This window comes from Scyliorhinus torazame, chromosome 6, assembly GCF_047496885.1.
Source record: "Scyliorhinus torazame isolate Kashiwa2021f chromosome 6, sScyTor2.1, whole genome shotgun sequence".
In the NCBI taxonomy this organism is placed as follows: domain Eukaryota; kingdom Metazoa; phylum Chordata; class Chondrichthyes; order Carcharhiniformes; family Scyliorhinidae; genus Scyliorhinus; species Scyliorhinus torazame.
In genome coordinates, this window is record NC_092712.1 from 314562532 (window position 1) to 314587216 (window position 24685).

Here is a 24685-nt window from a genome sequence, read left to right on the forward strand (position 1 = left end):
GGGGATTCAGACACCCCACCCTGCCCAAGGGAGTTCAGACACCTCACCCCCGCCCCGGGGGGACTCGGACACCTCACCCCCACCTCGCCCAGGGGGTTTCAGACAATCCCCTCACCGTGTCTAGGGGGATTCAGACAACTCCCCTCACCCCCACCCAATATTTAATATATTATCTTGTGTGTAACATTAATCTAATCATCAGTCAGGCCAGAATTATAAAAATCTTAATCCAATAACCCCCCACCACTTTCTATATTAAATATTACCGCCCTGGTTTATGTAACCTCTCCTTGTAATTTAACCCTGGTTCCATTCTGGGGACTATGCACTACCCTTCATGACCGATAAATCCTTTCTCGGGTGCAGTATTCAGAAGTGGACGTGATGCTCCAGATGTGCAACCAGCTCCGTTTCCCTTATAACGTGTAAATCACAAACATTTTAGCCCTGTCATGTGCAATACAATCACCATGTAACCTGGTAAATAAGTGATATTTAACCTGGCTTTACCTCCTCCGCACGCCACCTCATTTAATTCTGGTGCTGCCCTTCGGTATCTCCTGACCTAAGAGCCAATTGAGTACTTTAAACTATAATCGCTCGTCATGTATCATCTCTGAAGTTCCACTCTTTCGATTGATGTCCATTTGTTTGTTGTGCCTTTGGGGATGCCTTGGAATGTTTTTCTGTGCAAAAGATGCTAGTTGGATACAAAACGTTGGTATTTCTTACCCTTTTAAAAAAATTTGGTTCAGCGGATAATGGGTGGGATTTACCGGCTGTTCGCGCCAGCGGGAATTCCGGTTCCACTTCCCGGCAACGAGGGTTGCAGTCAACAGGAAAGCGGTAGATCCCGCTGGCCGGCCACCTCCGCCGAAAAACAAGCGGCGGGGTGGTTGGTAAATCCCACCCAATGTATCCTAACCAAATACCACAAAGTAGATGGAAGCTCCATTACCTCTACCACATCAGTGTGTTAAATTTAAATAGATGCAACTGAAAGTACATTTTTTTAATAGGGGGCAGTGCACCCAAACCCAGTTTCGGCCAAATGTTGATCAGTTTAGGTTTTCATTTATGCTTAAGCAGTCATTCAAACGTGCACAGGAATCTTATCAGGCTCATTGGAGATTGACCTAAAATTTGTGATTCCATTCCTGCTGTAATGAATGAGCTACCATGGACATTATGATCGGACAATCTGCATCCTTGTGTGTTACATCATCTTGACAGAACAGGGGTGGATAGGAACAGCTGCTTTCATGGGGGAAGTGGAAGGAAAATTGTAACATTTTCCTGACTTCTGTTGTGGTTGAACCTTCGATATGTTTAAAAGCTGAGCAAATATATAATGATGTAGTGAATTTGGACTTTACTTCAGTTGCTGAATGAGCTTGTGTTCTCCATACAATGTTCCTGTATGACCTAACCAGCCCAACTCATTGTATTTGTCACTAGGGTGAAGACAATTGCTTATTAACATGGGTATCCACGGATTGATGACTTACATTGGAGAAAATCATACATTTTTTAATAACGTCAAGCTACAAAATACAAAAATTGTAATCGATGGCAATAACTTGTTTCATAGACTTTACTTTGACTCTGGCCTTGATCTTAAGCACGGAGGTGAATATGATTTGTTTACTGACGTCATCTGCAAGTTCTTTGAAGCCCTGGCTTGCTGTAATATTACACCATATGTGGTATTTGATGGTGGATGTGACTGTACCGATAAAAAGTTTGAAACTATCAAACAGCGTGCCAGGGAGAAAATCCAAAAGGCCCGAGTTATCTCAAGAGGCGGTGGTGGGACATTGCTGCCGCTGCTCAGTCCAGAGGTTTTTAAACAAGTTTTAACGCATTTGCAAGTGCCTTTTGTCCAGTGTCATTCAGAAGCAGACCGTGACATAGTAACTCTTGCTAATCGGTGGGCCTGTCCTGTCCTAACATTAGACAGTGACTTCTGTGTCTTCGATTTGAAGGCTGGTTATTGTCCCCTCAATTACCTCAAATGGCAAAATGTCATTTCTCATAATGACCTCTCCGGATCGTACATTCCGGCCCAATGTTTCTCCATTGAGAATTTCTGTAACCATTTCAGCCTGCGAAACAAAGCGCTCCTCCCTCTCTTTGCAGTGTTGAATGGCAACGATTATGTGAATCTTTCTTCCTTGGAGACCTTTTTCGCCCGAGTTCATTTCCATGCAAAGACTGCTACAACAGGAAGGAAAAACATGAGGATTCAAGGGCTCCTCAACTGGCTGTCCAGATTTACCGACCCAAAGGAGGCTGTAGAAAATATTGTGACGTACCTGAAACAAAATGAACACCAAGAGGTCCGTAAAGTTCTCTACTCCCTTATGGATGAATATACGGAGTCTGAAGTGGATCTTACAAAGTTCTTTCAGAATAAAGATGTGAGACCTCACATACCCACTGCCTTGGCCAGCAAAGCACCCGAATGGGTATGCCTTGCTCTGATTAAAGGAGAGTTAGCCCCATTTCTTAGTGACTGCTTGATCTTAAAGAGGACGTTTTTGCAAACCCAAGTGGAGAATACGGGCAGAGCCAGCAGTAATAGGTGCTCACTGCATATTCGGCAGGTTATGTATGGACTGCTGCGACATCCCAGTGAGTCTTGTCCTGACTTGACGTCGGATTTGTTGAACAGCATGTTGGCAAAGGAAGAACATAGCAAAGTGCATTGTGTGGAGGAATTTGATAGATATGACCAAACGCTGAGAAAAAACAGTGTTGGAGTGGTGCTGAAAGGATTCGACTCGAATGAAATATATTCATTACAAAGACTACCCGAAGTGAGTGTGCACATGTAATATAAAGTGAGGTATAAGAACTGAAAGAAATTATTAGTGTCACAATATGCGCGGGGAGATCTCTTCACAAGTCATAACCACCCCTGCCTTGATCATCACAAAAATGTTTCTTGAACTTTGAATTTTTTGGTAACATTGCATGTGTCAAGGCTGCATCTGAAATCTCTTTCATTCGGGCTCTGTTCACAGTGTCGGGTTCCCCAGATCACCCGTTTATCTTTGTTTTTTTAAATTTAAATTTAGAGTACCCAATTAAGGAGAAATTTAGCGTGGCCAATCCACCTACCCTGCACATCTTTTTGGATTGTGGGGGTGTGAGACCCACACAGACACGGGGAGAATGTGCAAACTCCACACGGATAGGGGCCGGGATCGAATCCAGGTCCTCTGCGCCGCCATGTGGCAGCATCGCTAACCATTGCGCCACCATGCTGCCCTTACAACCATTGTTTATGTGCAAATTAAAGGTGGCACGATAACCGGGCCAGGGCCCCGGGTTCCTTTCCCCCTTGGGTCACTGTCTGTGCAGAGTCTGCACGTTCTCCCTGTGTCTGCGTGGGTTTCCTCCCACAAGTCCCGAAAGATGTGCTTGTCAGGTAATTTGGACATTCTGAATTCTCCCTCCGTGTACCCGAACAGGCAGGGGATTTTCACAGTACCTTCATTGCAGTGTCAATGTAAGCATACTTGTGACTAATAAAAGATTATTATTATGAAGTTTCCTACTTTCACTCCAAAATCAGAGCACCGAACAACATTTTCATTTTAAAATGCGCATATCCAGTAGTATTTCTGAGAGATTGGCATGCCTGATAATGGATATTTCCTTGCTATGGGTCCACCACTATGAGTTGAGGCGAGCCAGCCTGACTTTGTGTGAAACCCATACATTTTACACAGCCAACATCCAGCTTTGTACTGATATATTTCCCACCTAATTTGTATACTATATCAAAAATAAAATTATATGGAAACAGGCTCCAGTCTATAAGACATAGCAGAATTGGGCCACTCGGCCCATCGAATCTGCTTCGCCATTTAATCGGGGCTGATATTTTCTCATTCCCATTCTCCTGCCTTCTCCCCATAACCCCTGATCCCCTTATTAATCAAGAACCTATCTATCTCTGTCTTAAAGACACTCAGTGATTTGGCCTCTGCAGCCTTCTGCGGTAAAGAGTTCCACAGATTCACCACCCTCTGGCTGAAGAAATTCCTCCTCATCTCAGTTTTAAAGGATCGTCCCTTTAGTCTGAGATTGTGCCCTCTGGTTCTAGATTTTAGACTAGATTTGAGTTTCAGCTGTTTTAAATTCATATGAAGTAGTTGTAGAAATTAACACATTCTGCTTTTATCACACATAGAACTGTACAGCACAGTACAGGCCCTTCGGCCCATGATGTTGTGCCGAACTAGTCTGAGACTAAGATCAAATCAACCTACTCCCAATCATTCTAGTGCACTCCAAATGCCTATCCAATAACCGCTTGAAAGTTCCTAAAGTGTCCGACTCCACTACCATAGCTGGGAGTGCGTTCCACACCCCAACCACTCTGAGTAAAGAACCTACCTCTGACATCCCTCCTATATCTTCCACTATGAACCTTATAGTTATGTCCCCTTGTAACAGCTACATCCCCCGAGGAAAAAGTCGCTGAACGTCCACTCTATCCATCCCCCTCATCATCTTATACACCTTAATTAAGTCACCGCTCATCCTCCTTTGCTCCAATGAGAAAATCCCTAACACCCTCAACCTTTCCTCACAAGACCTACCCTCCAATCCAGGCAGCATCCTGGTAAATCTTTGCACCCTTTCCAATGCTTCCACATCCTTCCTATAACGAGGTGACCAGAACTGCACGCAATACTCCAAATGTAGTCTAACCAAGGTCTTGTACAGTTGCAGCATAACCTCACGGCTCTTAAACTCGATCCCCCTGTTAATAAATGCTAACACATTATAGGCTTTCTTCACGGCTCTATCCACTTGGGTGGCAACTTTCAGAGATCTATGGACATGAACTCCGAGATCTCTCTCCTCCACATTCTTCAGAACCCTGCCGTTAACCCTGTAATCCGCATTCAAATTTGTCCGACCAAAATGAATCACCTCACACTTATCAGGGTTAAACTCCATCTGCCACTTTTCAGCCCAGCTCTGCATCCTATCAATGTCTCTTTGCAGCCTGCAACAGCCCTCCACATTATCCACTACTCCACCAATCTTGGTGTCATCAGCAAATTTACTAACCCCATCAGGCCCAGGGGACTTATCTATCCTCAGGCTTCTCAAAATTTCTAACACATCTTCCTTCCGAATATCTACCTCCTCTAGCCTACCAGCCTGTATCGCACTAGCCTCCTCAACAACAAGGCCCCTCTCCTTTGTGAACACTGAAGAAAAGTATTCATTTAGGGCGCCTCCTATACCTTCAGACTCCATGCACATGTTCCCACTACTGTCCTTGACCGACCCTAACTTCACCTTAATCATTCTTTTATTCCTCACAAGCGTAAAAAGCCTTGGGGTTTTCCTTGATCCTACCCGCCAAGGACTTCTCATTCCCCCTCCTAGCTCTCCTAAGCCCTTTCTTGAGCTCCTTCCTAGCTATCTTGTATCCCTCAAGTGCCCTAACTGAACCTTGTTTCCTCATATTACATAAGCCCCCTTCTTCCTCTTGACAAGTCATTCAACCTCTTTTGTAAACCATGGTTCCCTCACTCGACCATTTCCTCCCTGCCTGACAGGGACATACATATCAAGGACACGCAGTATTTGCTCCTTGAATAAGCTCCACATCTCATTTGTGCCTATCCCTGACTTCCTGTTTGCATCTTATGCTCCCCAATTCTTGCCTAATCGCATCGTATTTACCCTTCCCCCAGTTATAAACCTTGCCCTGCCGTATGTTCCTATCCCCCTCCATTGCTATAGTGAAAGTCACCGAATTGTGGTCACTATCCCCAAAGTGCTCTCCCACAACCAAATCTAACACTTGGCCCAGTTCATTACCCAATACCAAATCCAATGTGGCCCCGCCTCTTGTCGGTCTATCCACATATTGTGTGAGGAAACCCTCCTGCACACACTGGATAAAAACAGCCCCATCCAAACTATTCAAATTATAGTGGTTCCAATCGATATTTGGAAAGTTAAAGTCACCCATGACAACTACCCTGTGACTACCGCACCTATCCAAAATCTGCATTGCAATCTTTTCCTCCACATCTCTATTACTGTTTGGGGGCCTATAGAAAACTCCTAACAAAGTGACCGCTCCTTTCCTATCCCTAACTTCAACCCACACTACCTCAGTGGACAGATCCTCCTCAAACTGCCTTTCTGCAGCCATTATACTATCCTTGATTAACAATACTACTCCACCTCTTTTACCACCTTTCCCAATCTTACTGAAACATCTATACCCCAGAACCTCCAACAACCATTCCTGCCCCTGTTCTATCCACGTCTCCATAATGGCCACAGCATTGTAGTCCCAGGTACCAATCCATGCTTCAAGCTCACCAACCTTATTCCTGATGCTCCTCGCATTGAAGTAGACACACTTCAAACCGCCTTCATGCCTGCAGGTCCACTCTTGTGACCTTGGTACCTTCCTCAGTAGTGCACTACCCTCAACTTCCTGAACTCCAGCAATGCTATCTCCTGGACTACAAATCAGTTTCCCATCCCCCTGCCAAATTAGTTTAACACCCCCCCCCCCCCCCGAAGAGCCATAGCAAATTTCCCTCTCAGGATATTGGTGCCCCTCTGGTTCAGGTGTAACCCGTCCTGTTTGTACAGGTCCCATCGTCCCAAGAATGTGCTCCATTTATCCAAGTAACTGAAACCCTCTGTCCTACACCATCGCTGTAGCCACGTGTTTAACTGCACTCTCTCCCTGTTCCTCACCTCGCTAGCACATGGCACTGGCAGCAAGCCAGAGATGACAACGCGGTCTGTCCTGGCTCTCAGCTTCCACCCTAGCTTCATGAATTCCTGTTTTACATCCCCGTCCCTTTTCCTACCTATGTCGTTGGTACCGATGTGTACCACGACTTGTGGCTGCTCCCCCTCCCCCTTAAGGATCCTGACAACATGATCAAAGACGTCACAGACCTTGGTACCCGGGAGGCAACACACCAACCGTGAGCCTCTATCGTTGCCACAGAACCGACTATCTGTACCTCTAATTATAGAGTCTCCAATAACTAATGCTCTCCCCCCTTCCCTTCTGAGCCACAGGGACAGACTCAGTGCCAGAGACATGATCACCGTGGCTTACCTCTGGTAGGTCCCCCCCCCCCCCCCCCCAAACAGTATCCGAAATGGTATACCTGTTATTGAGGGAAACAACCGCAGGGGATCCCTGAACTGACTGCTTCTTCCCCCTCCTTTTAAACGTCACCCAGCTACCTTCATTCTTAGGAGTAACTACATCCCTGTAGCTTCTATCTATAAGCGACTCTGCCTCCCGAATGATCCTCAGTTCATCCAGCTCCAGTTCCCTAACACGGTCTTTGAGGCGCTGGAGATGGGTGCACTTCCCGCAGGCGAATTCAGCAGGGCCACTGACGGTGTCCCTCACCTCGAACGTCCTGCAAGAGGAACATTGCACTGCCCTCTCTGCCATCCCTTCCATTTATTCACTTGACAATTGCAGAGAGAAAAAAAAAGCTTACCTGATTTTCACACTCCCCGCAGGTTAGAGATGGTGGAAGGGTGGAGAGAGGAAAAGGAAAGAAAAGCTTACCTCACTAACTCACCACACAGTCTTTTTTTTGGGGTTAGAGGAGTAGGATGGGTGGGAGACACTACCTGTGTAGTGTCTCGGGTTTAGCCACTGCCTGAAATATATTATTTCTAGAAACTCACTCGACAGCAGCTTTCCACAATTCACTCCCCGCAACAGCCAATCAGCATCGCTGCTCTGCCGCCCATTGCAGGATACTTGCCTCAACTTGTCCCCGCAGCCTATCCTCACTGAGAGCTCCTTCTAGTCTCAGTGACTGCACCTGAGGCAAATCACTCTGCAACAGCCAATCAGTGTCGCCGCTCTGCCACCCTCGTAGTTTATAACTTTCAAAATTCCTAATTTAAACTTGCAGCTTTTGGGGTGTTTAGTTAACGGCCTGACCGATTGTGTCTCAAACTCAATGAGCAGGATTTACCACACCTCCCGCCACGTTTCCTCGCAATGGAAATGGCCCTCCATTGGCTGGGGGGGGGGGGGGGTCCTGTTTTATAGACCCCCCGCGACGAGGGTTTTTCATCGTCAGGACCGGAAGATCCCGCCGCTGGGAACGGCCGGAAAATTCCATCCGATATTGGAAATGTGCCAAATTCCATTTTAATCAAAAAAACAGAACGTGCTGGAACGCTCAGCACATCTGACAGCATCTGAGGAGAGAGATGGTGAAATGTGAGCTCTGTTTCTCTCTTCTCCGATGCTGCCAGACCTGCTGAGTATTTCATACGAATTCGGCCCCTCGAGCCTGCTCCACCATTCGATAAGATGATGGCTTATCTGATTGTGGCCTCAATGCCACTATCCTGCCGGATTCCTCTACCCTTGTTAGTCAATAATCTACCTCTGCATTAAAACTCCAGTAAACCGTCCGGTTAATTAAGAATCACTATTGAGCTGTAACCATGTAAGTGGATTGGTTTGTTAGCAGATCCTGAGCAGCAAGTTATCTTTTACAGATTTCTATGTCGGGCAGAATCAACTTTCTGGTGGACACACTGAGAGCGAAATCAGACGTGCAGGCCTTGCCAGCTCACCTGCAGTTAACAGTTGCTGTAACCTGCTCCTGGGTAGCTCATGCTGAACCCAAAGTAACATTGCACCATCTTCAGGCTCTGCTGCTTTGCATTGTAGCTGGAGAACTGCATAAAATAATCCACAAGCCAGGTAAATGGAGACTATAAGAAGCATTAGCTTAATAGCATTGCTGTGTTTGTACATTGTAAATCAGAGTGACATTATTCAGTGGTGAAGAATACCAGTACATTGGTCAGTTTCCCTTTCTTAGCAAAGGTGGCTGTGTGTTGCGTGAATGGAGGCATCTGTTTTGAGTTTGAATATGACTGCGCAGCCTGATGGCAGACCTGGAAGACTTTCCACGGTGTGGGCAGGGATGAATCATCAATTTCTGTTGGGATTGCCTGGTCTTTCTCGCTGACCTCTTGTCCCTAGCTGCCCGTATTGTTTGTTGTTCGAAGGAAATGCTACAGCCGCTTGAGATGGCTCCCCAGGTATTTATTTCTTGCACATGTCTATGGCGGACATGCTGCATTTCAAAGAACAATACAGCACAGGAACAGGTCTTTCGACCTCCAAGCCTGTACCTGTCATGATACCAACGTTGGCCAAAACCCTCATCACTTCCTTATGCTGTATCCCTCTATACCCATCCCTATCCCACCCTCTGTCTAGGTTTACCTTCAAGGAATCAATGAACCATAATCTTGGTCCAGCTAATGGACGCCGTCAAATTAAAGTTGTGCACATGTGACCACTTTAGGGATGCAAATCAACCTTACGTAATACATGTCCACTCCATCTAAGCTGAGCTCTGCTGACGAGAGCTTCAATTCCAGACACTTCTGCTCTTTGAAATATCTCAAGTGTTGGGCAATTAATCCCCATGGTATTCCAAATACATCTTATGCACTGGTAATTAATGCTGCAACATATGATATTGGTTTTCTTTTATTAATTTACTACATTGATTTTGTGATCTGAAACCGTTGCGTCCCTTTCACTTCCTCTTTTCGCTTTTCCTTTCCTCTACTGTCCTGGATAAAATAGATGATGTTCATTTGGGGCACAATTGACACTCTTTTGTTACATTATTGACAGATGTGGAGCGGATTGTATCTTCAGAATGGTCACCCCCTCGCATTCCTTGGGCTGCGTTTATTTGTGCCCTGACTCGGAGGGAAACACTTCCTGCACTTGTGCCAGTCGCAGCAAGTGAGAAATGTTTTTAAGTGCAGCTAGTTCCTCATAACTCACTTTATCACTAAGCAGACAGTCTCAATTAAGTCTGTGGTGCAAACTGAAACCTGTTTTTAGGGAATAAATTAAAACAAGATCAGGCTAGGATTAACTGATCCCCAAAATGTTCTCTTCATTTGTCTGTCATTATTAAAATTCTCACCAGAAATGCCTCAGGGTATTATTCCTTTAATTAGGACATTTTGCCGCAGTTATCAAAAAACTTTTGGGAAGCAAACTCTGCCTTGTATTCTCTATTAACTGTTATAATCCCAGTTGATGTTATAACTAGATGGGAAGATCCCAGAATGGCACCCTGGCTCAACAGACCCTGGGCGGGATTCTCCGTCCCGCCAGACCCGTTTTCTGGTGCGGCACGCCACCGCAGGCAGCGGGATCCTCTGTCTCGGCAGCCAGCCAATGAGGTTTCCTATTGTGGCCAAGTCCACACTGTTGGGAAATCCGCGGCCACGAGTGCGCTGCCAACGGAACAGAGGATCCCACCGACGGAGGATCCCGTCCCGTAACTTGTATTTTTAAAAAACAACATGGAGGAAGAGTCACAGGACCGCTAACGTGTTTTAACAAGAAAAATACATATATACACAGAGGTTAGCATTGATGCTTCACAACGCCAGGGACCCGGGTTCGATTCCAGGATTGGTTCACTGTCTGTGCGGAGTCTGCACGTTCTCCCCGTGTCTGTGTGGGTTTCCTCCGGGTGCTCCGGTTTCCTCCCAACAAGTCCCGAAGGACGTGCTGTAGAGTAATTTGGACATTCTGAACTCTCCCTGTGTATCCGAGCAGGTGCCGGAATGTGGCGCCTAGGGGCTTTTCACAGTAACTTCATTGCAGTGTTAACGTAAGCCTACTTGTGACACTAATAAAGATTATCATTATTAACACATGAAAAATTGGATTATGATGCAATACACCTTTAACTCTTTCTCTTCCGCCGCCCCCCCCCCCCCCCCAAAGGTCATGGTCACATGAGAGTTTCCAAACTCCACTCCCAAAACACACTTTAAAGTATTCTCCATAATTATGCTTTCCCTTAACAGTCTGCATTCCAAGATCCAGACCAGGTTTTCTAAAAGACACTTTTAACCAAAGCTTCGGATCTACTTTTAATAACAAATCCAGTCCAAGATTTTACACCAACCCCATTAGGGGTTCTTTGTCTTTACTGCTGTGCAAACTGCTTTAACTCTCTATATTAACATGACGTGAGTTCTCCCAGTGAGCCAGAGAAGAGACAGCCAGAGTGAGAGAACCAAGAGTGAGTTTGGGAACTTGAATCTAGGTGCGAATTGAATAAAATCAGTAAGGCAGCTCCTTTTAAATTTCTGGAGTTTAAATTAAGCTAGAATTGTGCAGTGTAGGTTAACAAGGGCTGCCCCACCCACTCACATAACTGGTTGGCAGTTAAGTGTCAGTCACTTAAATCTACCTTGATCTAAAAGCAGGTGGGGGAGGGGAGTCAATTCAGGACAATTTAAAAAGAGCAACTTGTAAACTCACTCCCAGTGAGTTCTCCCAGTGAGCCAGAGAAGACACAGCCAGAGTGAGACAGAACCAAGAGTGAGTTTGGGAATTTGAATCTAGGTGGAAATTCAAAGCTGGGTGGGGAGGAGATGCTTTTTATCACTGGTAAGTAGCGTTTCTGTTTTCTTTTTCTTTTCATTGGTGTGTATATATATAAATCTTTTCTTCGTTGTTTATTTATTTATTTAATTTTGGGGGGGAAATTGTAATTGTTGAAGTTAACCGAAGGTTTAAGACATGGCAGGAGATCTCAGACCCGTGTCATGGTCCTCGTATGCGATGTGGGAGCTCAGGGACACGTCCACTGTCCCTGGCTCCTTCACGTGCAAGAAGTGTGTCCAGTTACAGCTCCTGTTAGACCGCTTGACGGCTCTGGAGCTTCGGATGGACTCACTTTGGAGCATCCGCGATGCTGAGGACGTTGTGGATAGCACATTTAGCGAGTTGGTCACACCGCAGGTGAAAGGTACTGAGGGAGATAGAAAATGGGTGACCAAAAGACAGAGCAATAGTAGGAAGGCAGTGCAGGTGTCCTCTGCGGTCATCTCCCTGCAAAACAGATATACCGCTTTGGATACTGTTGAGGGAGATGGCTCACCAGGGGAAGGCAGCAGCAGCCAGGTTCATGGCACTGTGCCTGGCTCTGCTGCGCAGCTGGACAGGAAGAAGAATGGCAGGGCTATAGTGATAGGGGACTCAATTGTAAGGGGAATAGACAGGCGGTTCTGCGGACGCAATCGAGACTCCAGGATGGTATGTTGCCTCCCTGGTGCAAGGGTCAAGGATGTCTTGGAGCGGCTGCATGACATTCTGGGGGGGTGGAGGGTGAACAGCCAGCTGTCGTGGTGCACATAGGCACCAACTATATAGGTAAAAAACGGGATGAGGTCCTACAAGCTAAATTTAGGGAGTTAGGAGTTAAACTAAAAAGTAGGACCTCAAAGGTAGTAATCTCAGGATTGCTACCAGTGCCACGAGCTAGTCAGAGTAGGAATGTCAGGATAGATGGGATGAATGCGTGGCTCGAGAGATGGTGCAAGAGGGAGGGATTCAAATTCCTGGGACATTGGAACCGGTTCTGGGGGAGATGGGACCAGTACAAACCGGACGGTCTGCACCTGGGCAGGACTGGAACCGATGTCCTGGGGGGGGTTTGCTAGAGTTGTTGGGGAGAGTTTAAACTAATGTGGCAGGGGGATGGGAACCGATGCAGGAAGTTGGAAGGTAGTAAAACAGGGACAGAAACAAAAGGCAGTAAGGGGGAAAGTGTAAGGCAGAGAAGCCATAGTCAAAAATCAAAAAGGGCGACTGTACAAGGTACAGTGACTGAGGGGAGCTCAGTGAATAGGACCAGGAATACTAAAAGGAATAAAACGGGAAGTGAAAACATTAATGGTAAGCGACGTGGCAGGTTGTTACATGAAAATATGGGTTCAACGACAAGGAAAATTAGGAGAAAGGTTAAGAGGAAATATAACTTGGGAGAAGTTACTGATCGAGGTGTTAAGATTCAGAACAGAGGTAAAAAAGCCTACATAAGTGTTCTTTACTTGAATGCTCGTAGTATTCGGAATAAGGTAAATGAGTTGATGGCGCAAATCATCGTGAATGACTATGATTTAGTGGCCATTACTGAAACATGGTTAAAGGATGGTCACGACTGGGAGTTAAATATCCGAGGGTATCAAACTATTCGGAAGGACAGAGTGGATGGTAAGGGAGGTGGTGTAGCTCTGTTATTTAAGGATGACATCCGGGCAACAGTAAGGGATGACATCGGTGCTATGGAGGATAAGGTTGAATCCATTTGGGTGGAAATCAGGAATAGTAAGGCGAAAAAGTCACTGATAGGAGTAGTCTATAGGCCACCAAATAGTAACATTATGGTGGGGCAGGCAATAAACAAAGAAATAATGGATGCATGTAGAAATAGTACAGCAGTTATCATGGGGGATTTTAATCTACATGCCGATTGATATAACCAGGTCGGTCAAGGCAGCCTTGAGGAGGAGTTTATAGAATGTATCCGTGATAGATTCCTAGAACAGTATGTAATGGAACCTACGAGGGAACAAGCGGTCCTAGATCTGGTCCTGTGTAATGAGACAGGATTGATTCAGGATCTTATAGTTAGGGATCCTCTCGGAAGGAGCGATCACAATATGGTGGAATTTAAAATACAGATGGAGGGTGAGAAGGTAAAATCAAGCACTAGTGTTTTGTGCTTAAACAAAGGAGAGTACAATTGGATGAGAGAAGAACTAGCTAAGGTAGACTGGGAGCAAAGACTTTATGGCAAAACAGTTGAGGAACAGTGGAGAACCTTCCAAGTGATTTTTCACAGTGCTCAGCAAAGGTTTATACCAACAAAAAGGAAGGACGGTAAAAAGAGGGAAAATCGACCGTGGATATCTAAGGAAATAAGGGAGAGTATCAAATTGAAGGAAAAAACATACAAAGTAGCAAAGATCAGTGGGAGACTAAAGGACTGGGAAATCTTTAGGGGGCAACAGAAAGCTACTAAAAAAGCTATAAAGAAGAGTAAAATAGATTGAGAGTAAACTTGCTCAGAATATAAAAACAGATAGTAAATGTTTCTACAAATATATAAAACAAAAAGAGTCGCTAAGGTAAATATTGGTCCTCTAGAGGATGAGAATTTAATAATGGGAGATGAGAAAATGGCTGAGGAACTGAACAGTTTTTTTGGGTCGGTCTTCACAGTGTCCCTCAGGGATCAGTGTTGGGCCCACAACTGTTCACAATGTACATAGATGATTTGGAGTTGGGGACCAAGGGCAATGTGTCCAGATTTGCAGACGACACTAAGATAAGTGGTAAAGCAAAAAGTGCAGAGGATACTGGAAGTCTGCAGAGGGATTTGGATAGGCTAAGTGAATGGGCTAGGCTCTGGCAGATGGAATACAATGTTGATAAATGTGAGGTTATCCATTTTGGTAGGAATAACAGCAAAAGGGATTATTATTTAAATGATAAAATATTAAAACATGCTGCTGTGCAGAGAGACCTGGGTGTGCTAGTGCATGAGTCGCAAAAAGTTGGTTTACAGGTGCAACAGGTGATTAAGAAGGCAAATAGAATTTTGTCCTTCATTGCTAGAGGGATGGAGTTTAAGACTAGGGAGGTTATGCTGCAATTGTATAAGGTGTTAGTGAGACCACACCTGGAGTATTGTGTTCAGTTTTGGTCTCCTTACTTGAGAAAGGATGTACTGGCACTGGAGTGTGTGCAGAGGAGATTCACTAGGTTAATCCCAGAGCTGAAGGGGTTGGATTACGAGGAGAGGTTGAGTAGACTGGGACTGTACTCGATGGAATTTAGAAGGATGAGGGGGGATCTTATAGAAACATATAAGATTATGAAGGGAATAGATAGGATAGATGCGGGCAGGTTGTTCCCACTGGTGGGTGAAAGCAGAACTAGGGGGCATAGCCTCAAAATAAGGGGAAGTAGATTTAGGACTGAGTTTAGGAGGAACTTCTTCACCCAAAGGTTTGTGAATCTATGGAATTCCTTGCCCAGTGAAGCAGTAGAGGCTCCTTCATTAAAAAGGTACTCTAAATTAATTTTTTTTAAAGAGCAGAATTAGGCTATTCGCCCCATCGAGTCTGCTCCGCCATTCAATCATGGCTGATATGTTTCTCATCCCCATTCTCCTGCCCTCTCCCCTTATTAATTAATAACCTATCTATCTCACTTAAAGATGCTCAGTGAGTTCGCCTCCACAGCCTTCTGCGGCAAAGAGTTCTACAGTTTCGCCACCCTCTGGCTGAAGAAATTCCTCATCTCCGTTTTAAAGGATCATCCCTTCAGTCGGGTGCTAGTGGAAACATCTTCTGCACGTCCACTCTATCTAGGCCTCTCAGTATTCTGTAAGTTTCAATCATATATTCCCCCCCCCCCCCCCCCCCATCCCCCATCCTTCTAAACACCATCGGGTACAGACCCAGAGTCCTCGATAGCTCTTCATACGACAAGCCCTTCATTCCTGGGATCATTCTTGATCCCCTCCCAAGGCCAGTACATGCTTCCTCAGATACGGGGTCCAAAACTGCTCACCATATTCCAAATGGCGCCTGACCAGAGCCTTATACAGCCCCAGCAGTACATCCCTGGTCTTGTATTCTAGCCTTCTTGAAATGAATGCTGACATTGCATTTGCCTTCCTACCTGCCAACTGAACCTGCATGTTAACCTTAAGAGAATCCTGAACTAGGACTCCTAAACTTTGCTTCAGAATTCCGAAGCTGTTCCCCATTTAGCAAATAGCCCATGCCTCCACTCCTCCTTCCAAAGTGCATGACCACACTTTTCCATTTTCTGTCACCTCTTTGCCCACTCTCCCAGCAGGTCCAAGTCCAACTGCAGCTTCCCCGCTTCCTCAACACTACCTTCCCTCTACATATCTTTATATCATCTGCAAACTGAGCAACAATGCTCAATTCCTTCTTCCAGATCATTAATGTATAGCGTGAATAGTTGTGGTCCCAACACTGACCCCTGCAGAACACCACTAGTCACTGGCTGCCATCCTGAAAAAGACCTGTTTGTCCCCATTCTCGGCCTTCTGCCAGTCAGCCAATCCTCTATCCATGCCAGTGCCTGGTCCCTAATACTATGGGCTCTTATCTTATTTAGCAGCCTCCTGTACAGCACCTTGTCAAAGGCCTTCTGGAAATCCAGATTGGTTCTCCTTTGTCTAACTTCCACACATTCTAACTATAGGTTTTACCATTCCAGGCACAGAAACATTAAATTAAATCCATTTAAAATTATACCTTATTTCTAATGTTTACTGATACAAATATAAATCCCTTCAAACTACCTTTGTTTTCTTAACATAAAGCTTCTATTTTCTGCAAATGAATGTATTCTTTGATGGCTGGGCTCTCCCGTGTGGCCCCTGTTCACTCTTTATAATCCTTGAACCTGCGACAAGGGCCTTTATTCATCACAATTGTTCAGTGTTTTGAAGTGCAGAGGGATCTGGGTGTCCTAGTGCAGGAATCACAAAAGGCGAGTATACAGATACAGCAGGTATTGAACAAAGCTCATAGAATGCTAAATTTATTGCAAGGGGAATTGAATGCAAAAATAGGGAGTGTGTGTTGTACAGGACTCTACTGAGACCACATCTGGAGTACTGTGTACAGTATCGGTCATCTTATTTAAATGCATTGGGAGCTGTTCAGAGAAGGTTTACCAAACTAATACTTGGAAGGGTTGGGTTGTCTTCTGAGGAACGTTTGGACAGACTAACTTGTACCCGTTGAGGTTTCGAAGAGTAAGAGGCAACTTGATTGAAACGTATAAGAGGGATTTTGACGGAGAGGAGTCTTTGCATTTTTTAAGGCAAAGGTGAATACATTCTTGATGAGCAAGGTGCTGAAAAGTTATTGGTTGGGGGTGGGGGGGGGGGGGGGGGCGCAGATTTGACGTTAATATCAAATTAGCCATGACCGTATTAAATGGCGAAGCAAGCTCGAGGAGCTGAATGGCCTACTCCTTGTCTGCAAGTAATTTAAAAAAAAATAATAGTGCAATGTGGGGCTCCAGGCAATGACTGAGAATAAGAGCCCCATTAAGTATCAAATGAGCTAGCCAGGCTGCGCAAGAATCGGCATTTGCTGAAGCACTCATGCTGCCACTGACCAGAAAGTAATGGGTGTCTCGGAATGCTCACTGAATATCAGCAGGAACCAGGAATTGATTGCCACTGTTTCCCTGCCGCACAAAGCTGTTATTGTAGCCTGCCTGTCACCCTGCTACTGAGACCAGCGCGATTAAAAAGAAAGCCGAATCTGGGGCTTCTTGCTAGTTTTGAACTGTTTAATGGAAAATCTTAACAGAATTAACTTGCTGCAACTTTACTCTTGAAGACCAATGTTTGGAACAAGGGTTAATACTAAATGGTGGCATCTGACTTAATTCTTGTGGAATCCTTTGATGACTGTCCCAGAAGCAGTCAGGCGGTTTCCGTAGACTGAGATATGAGTGCATTTAGGGAATCCTGATGAACATTCTGCAGGAGCACAGGCCCGTGTCTGTGAACTCAAATGTTAAATCTTACAAGTAATTGCTGTGGAACTTGGACAGAGAATGGCTAATTATGTTTACAATTAAATCTACCTAGAAAACAGCGGCTCTGAGGAGAGGGGTGTCAGAATGGTGTATGACAGACTCTCCCAGCTAATACCAAGAAAGCAGCAGATGACGAATCTGGATATAGATGTGGCTCATGCGTTCTGTCAGTGGCAGAGCTGTCTTTTAATGGGAATGTATCTAAATCAGCTCCTGTGCTGTCCCCTCCCAGTGCCTGATATTAAACGGTAAGGAAATATGTACAAGCTAATTGTAGATAGCTGCATAATCACTACAGATTATTAAAAGCCAGCTTAATGTTCATCATCCCATCTGAAAAATGATTTTTCCATTGCTCTCCACTTTAGATTCCAGGAAATAGCAGTTTGGTTGGTAGATGTGTGTGAATATAATTCATATTAAATAGCCTGCAAATGCCAATAGTGATAAATGAGAGCTACTTGATTCTTGCCTCTATAATATGTGAATTTGACTAAAAGGTACTGTAATTGTGATGCAGTAGTTTCTCTCTTCTAAGAGCAAAACCTTACCTTCACCTGCAAGTTCCCCTCCAACCATGTGCTGTCATGACGTGGAAATAAATTGCCGTTCTTTCACTGTTGTTGGGTCAAAATCTTGGTGCACCTCCCTAACAGCACTGTGGGTGTACCTACACCACCTGAACTACAGCGGTTCAAGAAGGCAGCTCAGCACCACCTTCCCAAGGGCAATTAGGGATGGGCAATAAATGCTGACCTAGCCAGCAATGTTTAGCAAGGTATCCATGGATATGGATTCATGTGGCTGTGGTACAGATCAGCTATGATCCATCAAATGGTGAAACAGGATTGAGGGGCCTGCTGTTGTTTCTATATATGGGAAAATTGTTTCCTTCTGTCCGTATAATTCTAAAATAGGGTCGTGGGATATAGTTAATATCTTTTAAGTATGCTGATTTCTAATTTATGACCAAACAGTTACGATTGAACTCTGATTAGCACAATAGGAATACTTCATCAATATGGTACATCAATTTCCATATTTCCAAAATTAATAATACAGAAGCACCCTGCCCTTTCCAAAACTATTTTCCAGGATGTGCACTAGAAATTAGTCAGTAACAGGTAATATTGACAACTTGGACTTAGTTGCTGACGGCCGTGACTGCTGACAGTCTACAAGGGCATTGGAAGAGGCAAGCAGAATCGAAAAGCTCACCTGGCTGGGAAGAGTGCACTGAGAAATTAGAGGCCAGAAAATGGTTCACCTTCTGGATCCACTGCCTTCCTCTGCAGTAAATGTGGCAGAGACGGACTTGCCAGAGTGGGGCTCCTGAGCCAACCACAGAGTTGACCATCACGATGCAAACAGACTACTTCCACATCTAGATAACTTTCCTTCCAGCTTGTAATAATTTTCTTCAGTCTCTGCACTTCATGGAACTCAGTAAATGTATTTCCCTTGATTGAAGAAACGCCCCTCAGCCCCTCGGGGCTGGTTTAGCACAGTGGGCTAAACAGCTGGCTTGTAATGCATAAGGCCAGCAGCGCGGGTTCAATTTCCGTACCAGCCTCCTGGAACAGGTGCTGGAATGTGGCGACGAGGGGCTTTTCACAGTAACTTCATTGAAGCCTACTTGTGACAATAAGCGATTATTATTCTAACAGCTAATTAGTCAATCTCTGACCAGGAATTACTCTGAGCCAGCCTTCGATCAGTGCTGGAAGAGACTTGCATTAGTATTACCAGGGAAAATATTCACTTTACTAATATACTTCGGAGACTTGCATTAAGAGGCTGATTTAGCACAGGGCTAAATAGCTGGCTTTTAAAGCAGACCCAGGCAGGCCAGCAGCACGGTTCAATTCCTGTAACAGCCTCCCCGAACAGGCGCCGGAATGTGGCGACTAGGGGCTTTTCACAGTAACTTCATTTGAAGCCTACTTGTGACAAGCGATTTTCATTTCATCATTAGTATTACCAGCGGAAAACGTTTGCTTTACTATTTTTTACATTTTAAGCAATGCTACCAGATTTAACAAAATTGATTTCCTTTAAATTCCATCTTGCATTGTTTTCTCTATTCTGGAAAGCCTCTATCGTGGATCGTTGGTGCATTGTTTGTACCAAGAGCTAAAATCGATGGTTGCTGCTGAGGACCTGTTGAAAGGTTCTCGGATTGCAGGTGAGATTTACCATCAACTCCTGCACACACTGACCACCACGATTCCAGCAGACCTCTTCCAGAAGAAAAGAAAGTCCAAGTCTCGTGACAAATTGAAGGAGAAACAAACAACAACCTCAACTGTCTCAACAGCCGAGGACAATCAACAGCCCTCTACCTGGTATGATGTGAATAACCGATTTGCTGCCTTGTCAACGGAGGATTTGGGATAAATGTGAGACCTCCAACTCATTTTTCACAGCACTGCACGAGGTGTTGTCAAGGATGGATCACCACTACCCATTTTGTTTTTAAACCTACCCTTTAAAAAGAAAGTCAATTTTATGGTGAAATTGAAAGTTACATAAAATTGACAATGTTGCTCATAAATATGGTCACCCACATGAATTAACCAGTCCACGGGTGCACACTCAAATGACCTTTTCTTGCATACCAAATTTACAGTAAAATGAGCAACTGCCAATTTCTTCCACTGCTATCAAGTGTAGTATTTGGCCAGCGTGCTATTATCATAGTTTTAAAATCTCTGGTGATAGGAACACTTCACTCTCCCCTTCCCAGTTAATTACTAAAGTAATTTATATTCATCTTCCCTTCCCCGCGGGCAATAATCTCTGACTGAGCATATTTCCTTTTTACGCATTATCCAAGTTGCCATTTATTTGCGAATCTCAAGAATATGTTGGGCTATTTCTCGCTCATCATTTGAATCTAATCTGGTTTTCACCTGTGAGCCACATAGAGTTCCAGCCTTTTCACTTTTTCTCTCCACCAGCAAGGAGAGATTGAGAGTCCAAGTTGAATTCATGTGTCTAGTGTAGTGCAGGCCAGGCATCGAATCATGGCTGGACTGAACTTTATGATATTGCCTGCCATTTATTAGAAAAACAGCCAAAAATGTAAAATACAAGTTAATGGTTTAACATTGAAGAGTTTTAGATTTGATACACATTGAACATTATATGTAGAAGTCACTGATCTCGATGTCAGCTAATTTCAGGATTAGTATCCCGAAGAAGTATATTCAAGAGCTTTCATTTTTAAAAAATATATATTTTAATTGGAATTTTGCATTTAATATCAAAACTTTGCAGAATATAAAAACAAAAATAGTAACCGAATGACACAACACAGGTATCACACACTGCCACCGTGTCTGTGACAGAACTCCGAGTACTATCATTCTCTACATGATCATCCGTGCGTATTATAGTTTGCTGAAAGGTGTTCTTATTGGGACTTCTATCATTTAATAATAATTAAACACCACTTTACATATGTATTTAGTTACTGCCTTTACAGTTACTGCCAGGACTCGTTATGCTTACCATTACTTTCATTTTGCTGGTTGGGGGAGGGGCATTTCCTGGTCTCCTGCTCTTTCTCTCCACCCGACCGCTCCCCCCCCCGAATTCTCAGGGGAGTTGGGCCCGGCCCTTCTCCAACCACCTCACATCCATGTAATGTGGTACATTCAAGTTCTGCCTTTGTTACCCCTGAAAGCACCCTTTTCCATACAACAAAGAAGTCTTATGCGTGGTTAGGCCTTGTGCACATGGGAGAAGATCTAGGTCCAGAATTTTGGTCATCGTTGTTTTGGTGAATTCAGCGTCCCAATTTGTGGCGTATATATTTCCCAAGACTACTAGGGCCCCTTCCAGGGTCCAGCTGACTATAAAGTATTCCCCCCCCCCCCCCCTTGGGAAATGGGAACATTTGTCCTACCTAGCCCGTCCTTACCTGCAGTCGGTCCCTCTCTCTTGGGCGTGTCTTCTGTAGGAAGGCTACGTCCAACCTCAGACTCCTGAGATGGGCGAGGACTCTGGATCTCTTCACTGGCCCGTTGAGGCCCCTCGCGTTTCAGGTTACTATCCGGATGCATGTGTTCTTCTCTTTCCATCCCCCCACCCCCCTCCCCGGCATCAACTATACTCACTCTGTGGGCTGCTCATCCAGGCCTGCCCTTGCTCACGGGCCATTCAAGATGGCTGCCGACTACTGCCTCATTTTTTGCCATCTCCATGTGTTGTGTGATGCCGAGCTCTACCCCTCTGCCTTCCTCTCTCAACCTCTGTTTCTCCCTGTGCCCACCTACCCCTTGTGTGCCCCTCTCCACCCTTGGCTTAATTCCCTCCTGTTTCCCCTGAAGCTTTGTATTTCCCTTACCTCACTGTCAGGCACTGCACTTTCCCTTCGCTGGACCTCCATACACAAGCCTGCTCGCTTGTGCAGCACCTTCCTTAACAGTCAGATTCCCCTATTTAACCCCCCCACCCCCCACCACCACCTCTCCCGCCTCACCTCAGCCTGTGGTCGCCCCTGCCCCTCGAATTCTTGCAGCCTTCAATGACCCTCTAGCGTTGGTTGCCCAGTCTGGGGGGGTTAGTGATGTCCGATTGTTGGGGTTAAAAGGCCTTAGTCGAGGTTCTTAGATGAGAGCCACCTTTCCTGCACCCGCTCAGCTCATGACCGCCACTGGAAGTGATACTGGCCAATTTACATCACATCTTACTTTATGGGCAGTAAAGTCCCCACTTTTCACTCAATTAACAGAGAATTATTCCAACTATTATGTAATTCTATCTGGAGACTAAATAAAATCTTTCTGTGAGATTTGTTTTATGGGGGGCTGAACATAGTGTTTGCTCAATACATTATACATCAATCACTTAAAATACTGTTTGATGTTTGATTTAAAAAAAATAAATTTCATGCCATGTTAAAGGGGCAAGTAAACCAAACGGTATTCAGACAGGATAATAAATCAATTAAACACAAATCAATGAAACTAGCTCGTAACATAGAACATAGAAAATACAGCACAGAACAGGCCCTTCGGCCCACGATGTTGTGCCGAACCTTTGTCCTAGATTAATCATAGATTATCATTGAATTTACAGTGCAGAAGGAGGCCATTCGGCCCCCTGAGTCTGCACCGGCTCTTGGAAAGAGCACCCCACCCAACACCAAGGGCAATTTTGGACATTAAGGGCAATTTATCATTGGCCAATTCACCAACCCTGCACATCTTTGGACTGTGGGAGGAAACCCATGCAGACACGGGGAGGACGTGCAGACTCCGCACAGACAGTGACCCAAGCCGGAATCGAACCTGGGACCCTGGAGCTGTGAAGCAATTGTGCTATCCACAATGCTACCGTGCTGCCCTTAAGAACAAATTAATCTACACTATATCATTTTACCGTAATCCATGTACCTCTCCAATAGCTGCTTGAAGGTCCCTAATGTTTCCGATTCAACTACTTCCACAGGCAGTGTTTTCCATGCCCCCACTACTCTCTGGGTAAAGAACCTACCTCTGATATCCCTCCTATATCTTCCACCTTTCACCTTAAATTTATGTCCCCTTGTAATGGTTTGTTCCACCCGGGGAAAAAGTCTCTGACTGTCTACTCTATCTATTCCCCTGATCATCTTATAAACCTCTATCAAGTCACCCCTCATTCTTCTCCGTTCTAATGAGAAAAGGCCTAGCACCCTCAACCTTTCCTCGTAAGACCTACTCTCCATTCCAGGTAACATCCTGGTAAACCTTCTTTGCACCTTTTCCAAAGCTTCCACAACCTTTCTAAAATGAGGCGACCAGAACTGTACACAGTACTCCAAATGTGGCCTTACCAAAGTTTTGTACAGCTGCATCATCACCTCACGGCTCTTAAATTCAATCCCTCTGTTAATGAACGCGAGCACACCATAGGCCTTCTTCACAGCTCTATCCACTTAAGTGGCAACTTTCAAAGATGTATGAACATAGACCCCAAGATCTCTCTGCTCCTCCACATTGCCAAGAACTCTACCGTTAACCCTGTATTCCGCATTCATATTTGTCCTTCCAAAATGGACAACCTCACACTTTTCAGGGTTAAACTCCATCTGCCACTTCTCAGCCCAGCTCTGCATCCTATCTATGTCTCTTTGCAGCCGACAACAGCCCTCCTTACTATCCACAACTCCACCAATCTTCGTATCGTCTGCAAATTTACTGACCCACCCTTCAACTCCCTCATCCAAGTCATTAATGAAAATCACAAACAGCAGAGGACCCAGAACTGATCCCTGCGGTACGCCACTGGTAACTGGGATCCAGGCTAAATATTTGCCATCCACCACCACTCTCTGACTTCTATCGGTTAGCCAGTTCGTTATCCAACTGGCCAAATGTCCCACTATCCCATGCCTCCTTACTTTCTGCAGAAGCCTACCATGGGGAACCTTATCAAATGCCTTACTAAAATCCATGTACACTACATCCACTGCTTTACCTTCATCCACATGCTTGGTCACCTCAAAGAATTCAATAAGATTTGTAAGGCAAGACCTACCCCTCACAAATCCGTGCTGACTATCCCTAATCAAGCAGTGTCTTTCCAGATACTCAGAAATCCTATCCTTCAGTATCCTTTCCATTACTTTGCCTACCACCAAAGTAAGACTAACTGGCCTGTAATTCCCAGGGTTATCCCTAGTCCCTTTTTTAAACAGGGGCACGACATTCGCCACTCTCCAATCCCCTGGTACCACCCCTGTTGACAGTGAGGACAAAAAGATCATTGCCAACGGTTCTGCAATTTCATCTCTTGCAAGTAACAACTTGCTTACAAAGGAATTGCTTCTTGGAAAGTACTTCATGCTGTAAATGACTTGGTCCTGGGCTGGATGATGGGAAGTGGTGTTAAATGATTAAAAACTCACTGAAAGATTGAGGTCACTAGACATGGGAATTAGAATGTATCCAAAAGGGGTGGTTTTGACAAGATACAGGAATCTGGCTGTATTAGGTGCACCAGGTACTCAAACTTGGACCGCTTCAAGCTACTATGGTCTTCGGTTACCCTTTACCCCTATCAATGGATTTAAATCTTATGCTTTGCCTAAAATTTTTCAAAGTGTAAATTTTATGCTTGTTAATAATGGACAGAAAACAGAGTTAAGAATATGTGACTTACATAATAAAACAAAAAAAATACTAAAAAGATTGTCATTTAATT

At 44.8% G+C, this 24685-nt stretch overlaps 1 protein-coding gene across 2 annotated transcripts; it reads left to right on the plus strand.

Moving 5' to 3' along the window:
* Positions 1-1481: 1481 nt before the first annotated feature.
* LOC140425608 (single-strand DNA endonuclease ASTE1-like) lies at positions 1482-24670 on the plus strand. 2 transcript variants are annotated; one of them, XM_072510104.1, is made up of 4 exons: positions 1482-2819; positions 8548-8755; positions 17544-17739; positions 19585-24670. In XM_072510104.1, the coding sequence occupies exons 1-4, from the start codon at positions 1482-1484 to the stop codon at positions 19886-19888; spliced, it is 2046 nt and encodes a 681-aa protein (XP_072366205.1). In that variant the 3' UTR covers positions 19889-24670. The 2 variants fall into 2 exon arrangements, with proteins under 2 accessions (XP_072366205.1, XP_072366206.1); XM_072510105.1 differs by lacking the exons at positions 17544-17739; positions 19585-24670 and adding an exon at positions 9707-10013.
* The last annotated feature ends 15 nt before the right edge of the window (positions 24671-24685 follow it).

Bases quoted from the DNA above. Each gene is read 5' to 3' on its own strand.
- LOC140425608 (XM_072510104.1), top strand. From the start codon at position 1,482: ATGGGTATCCACGGATTGATGACTTACATTGGAGAAAATCATACATTT. The intron at 2,820-8,547 runs GTGAGTGTGCAC...TATCTTTTACAG, and splicing joins CATTACAAAGACTACCCGAA to ATTTCTATGTCGGGCAGAAT. The intron at 17,740-19,584 runs GTAAGGAAATAT...TATTCTGGAAAG, and splicing joins CCAGTGCCTGATATTAAACG to CCTCTATCGTGGATCGTTGG.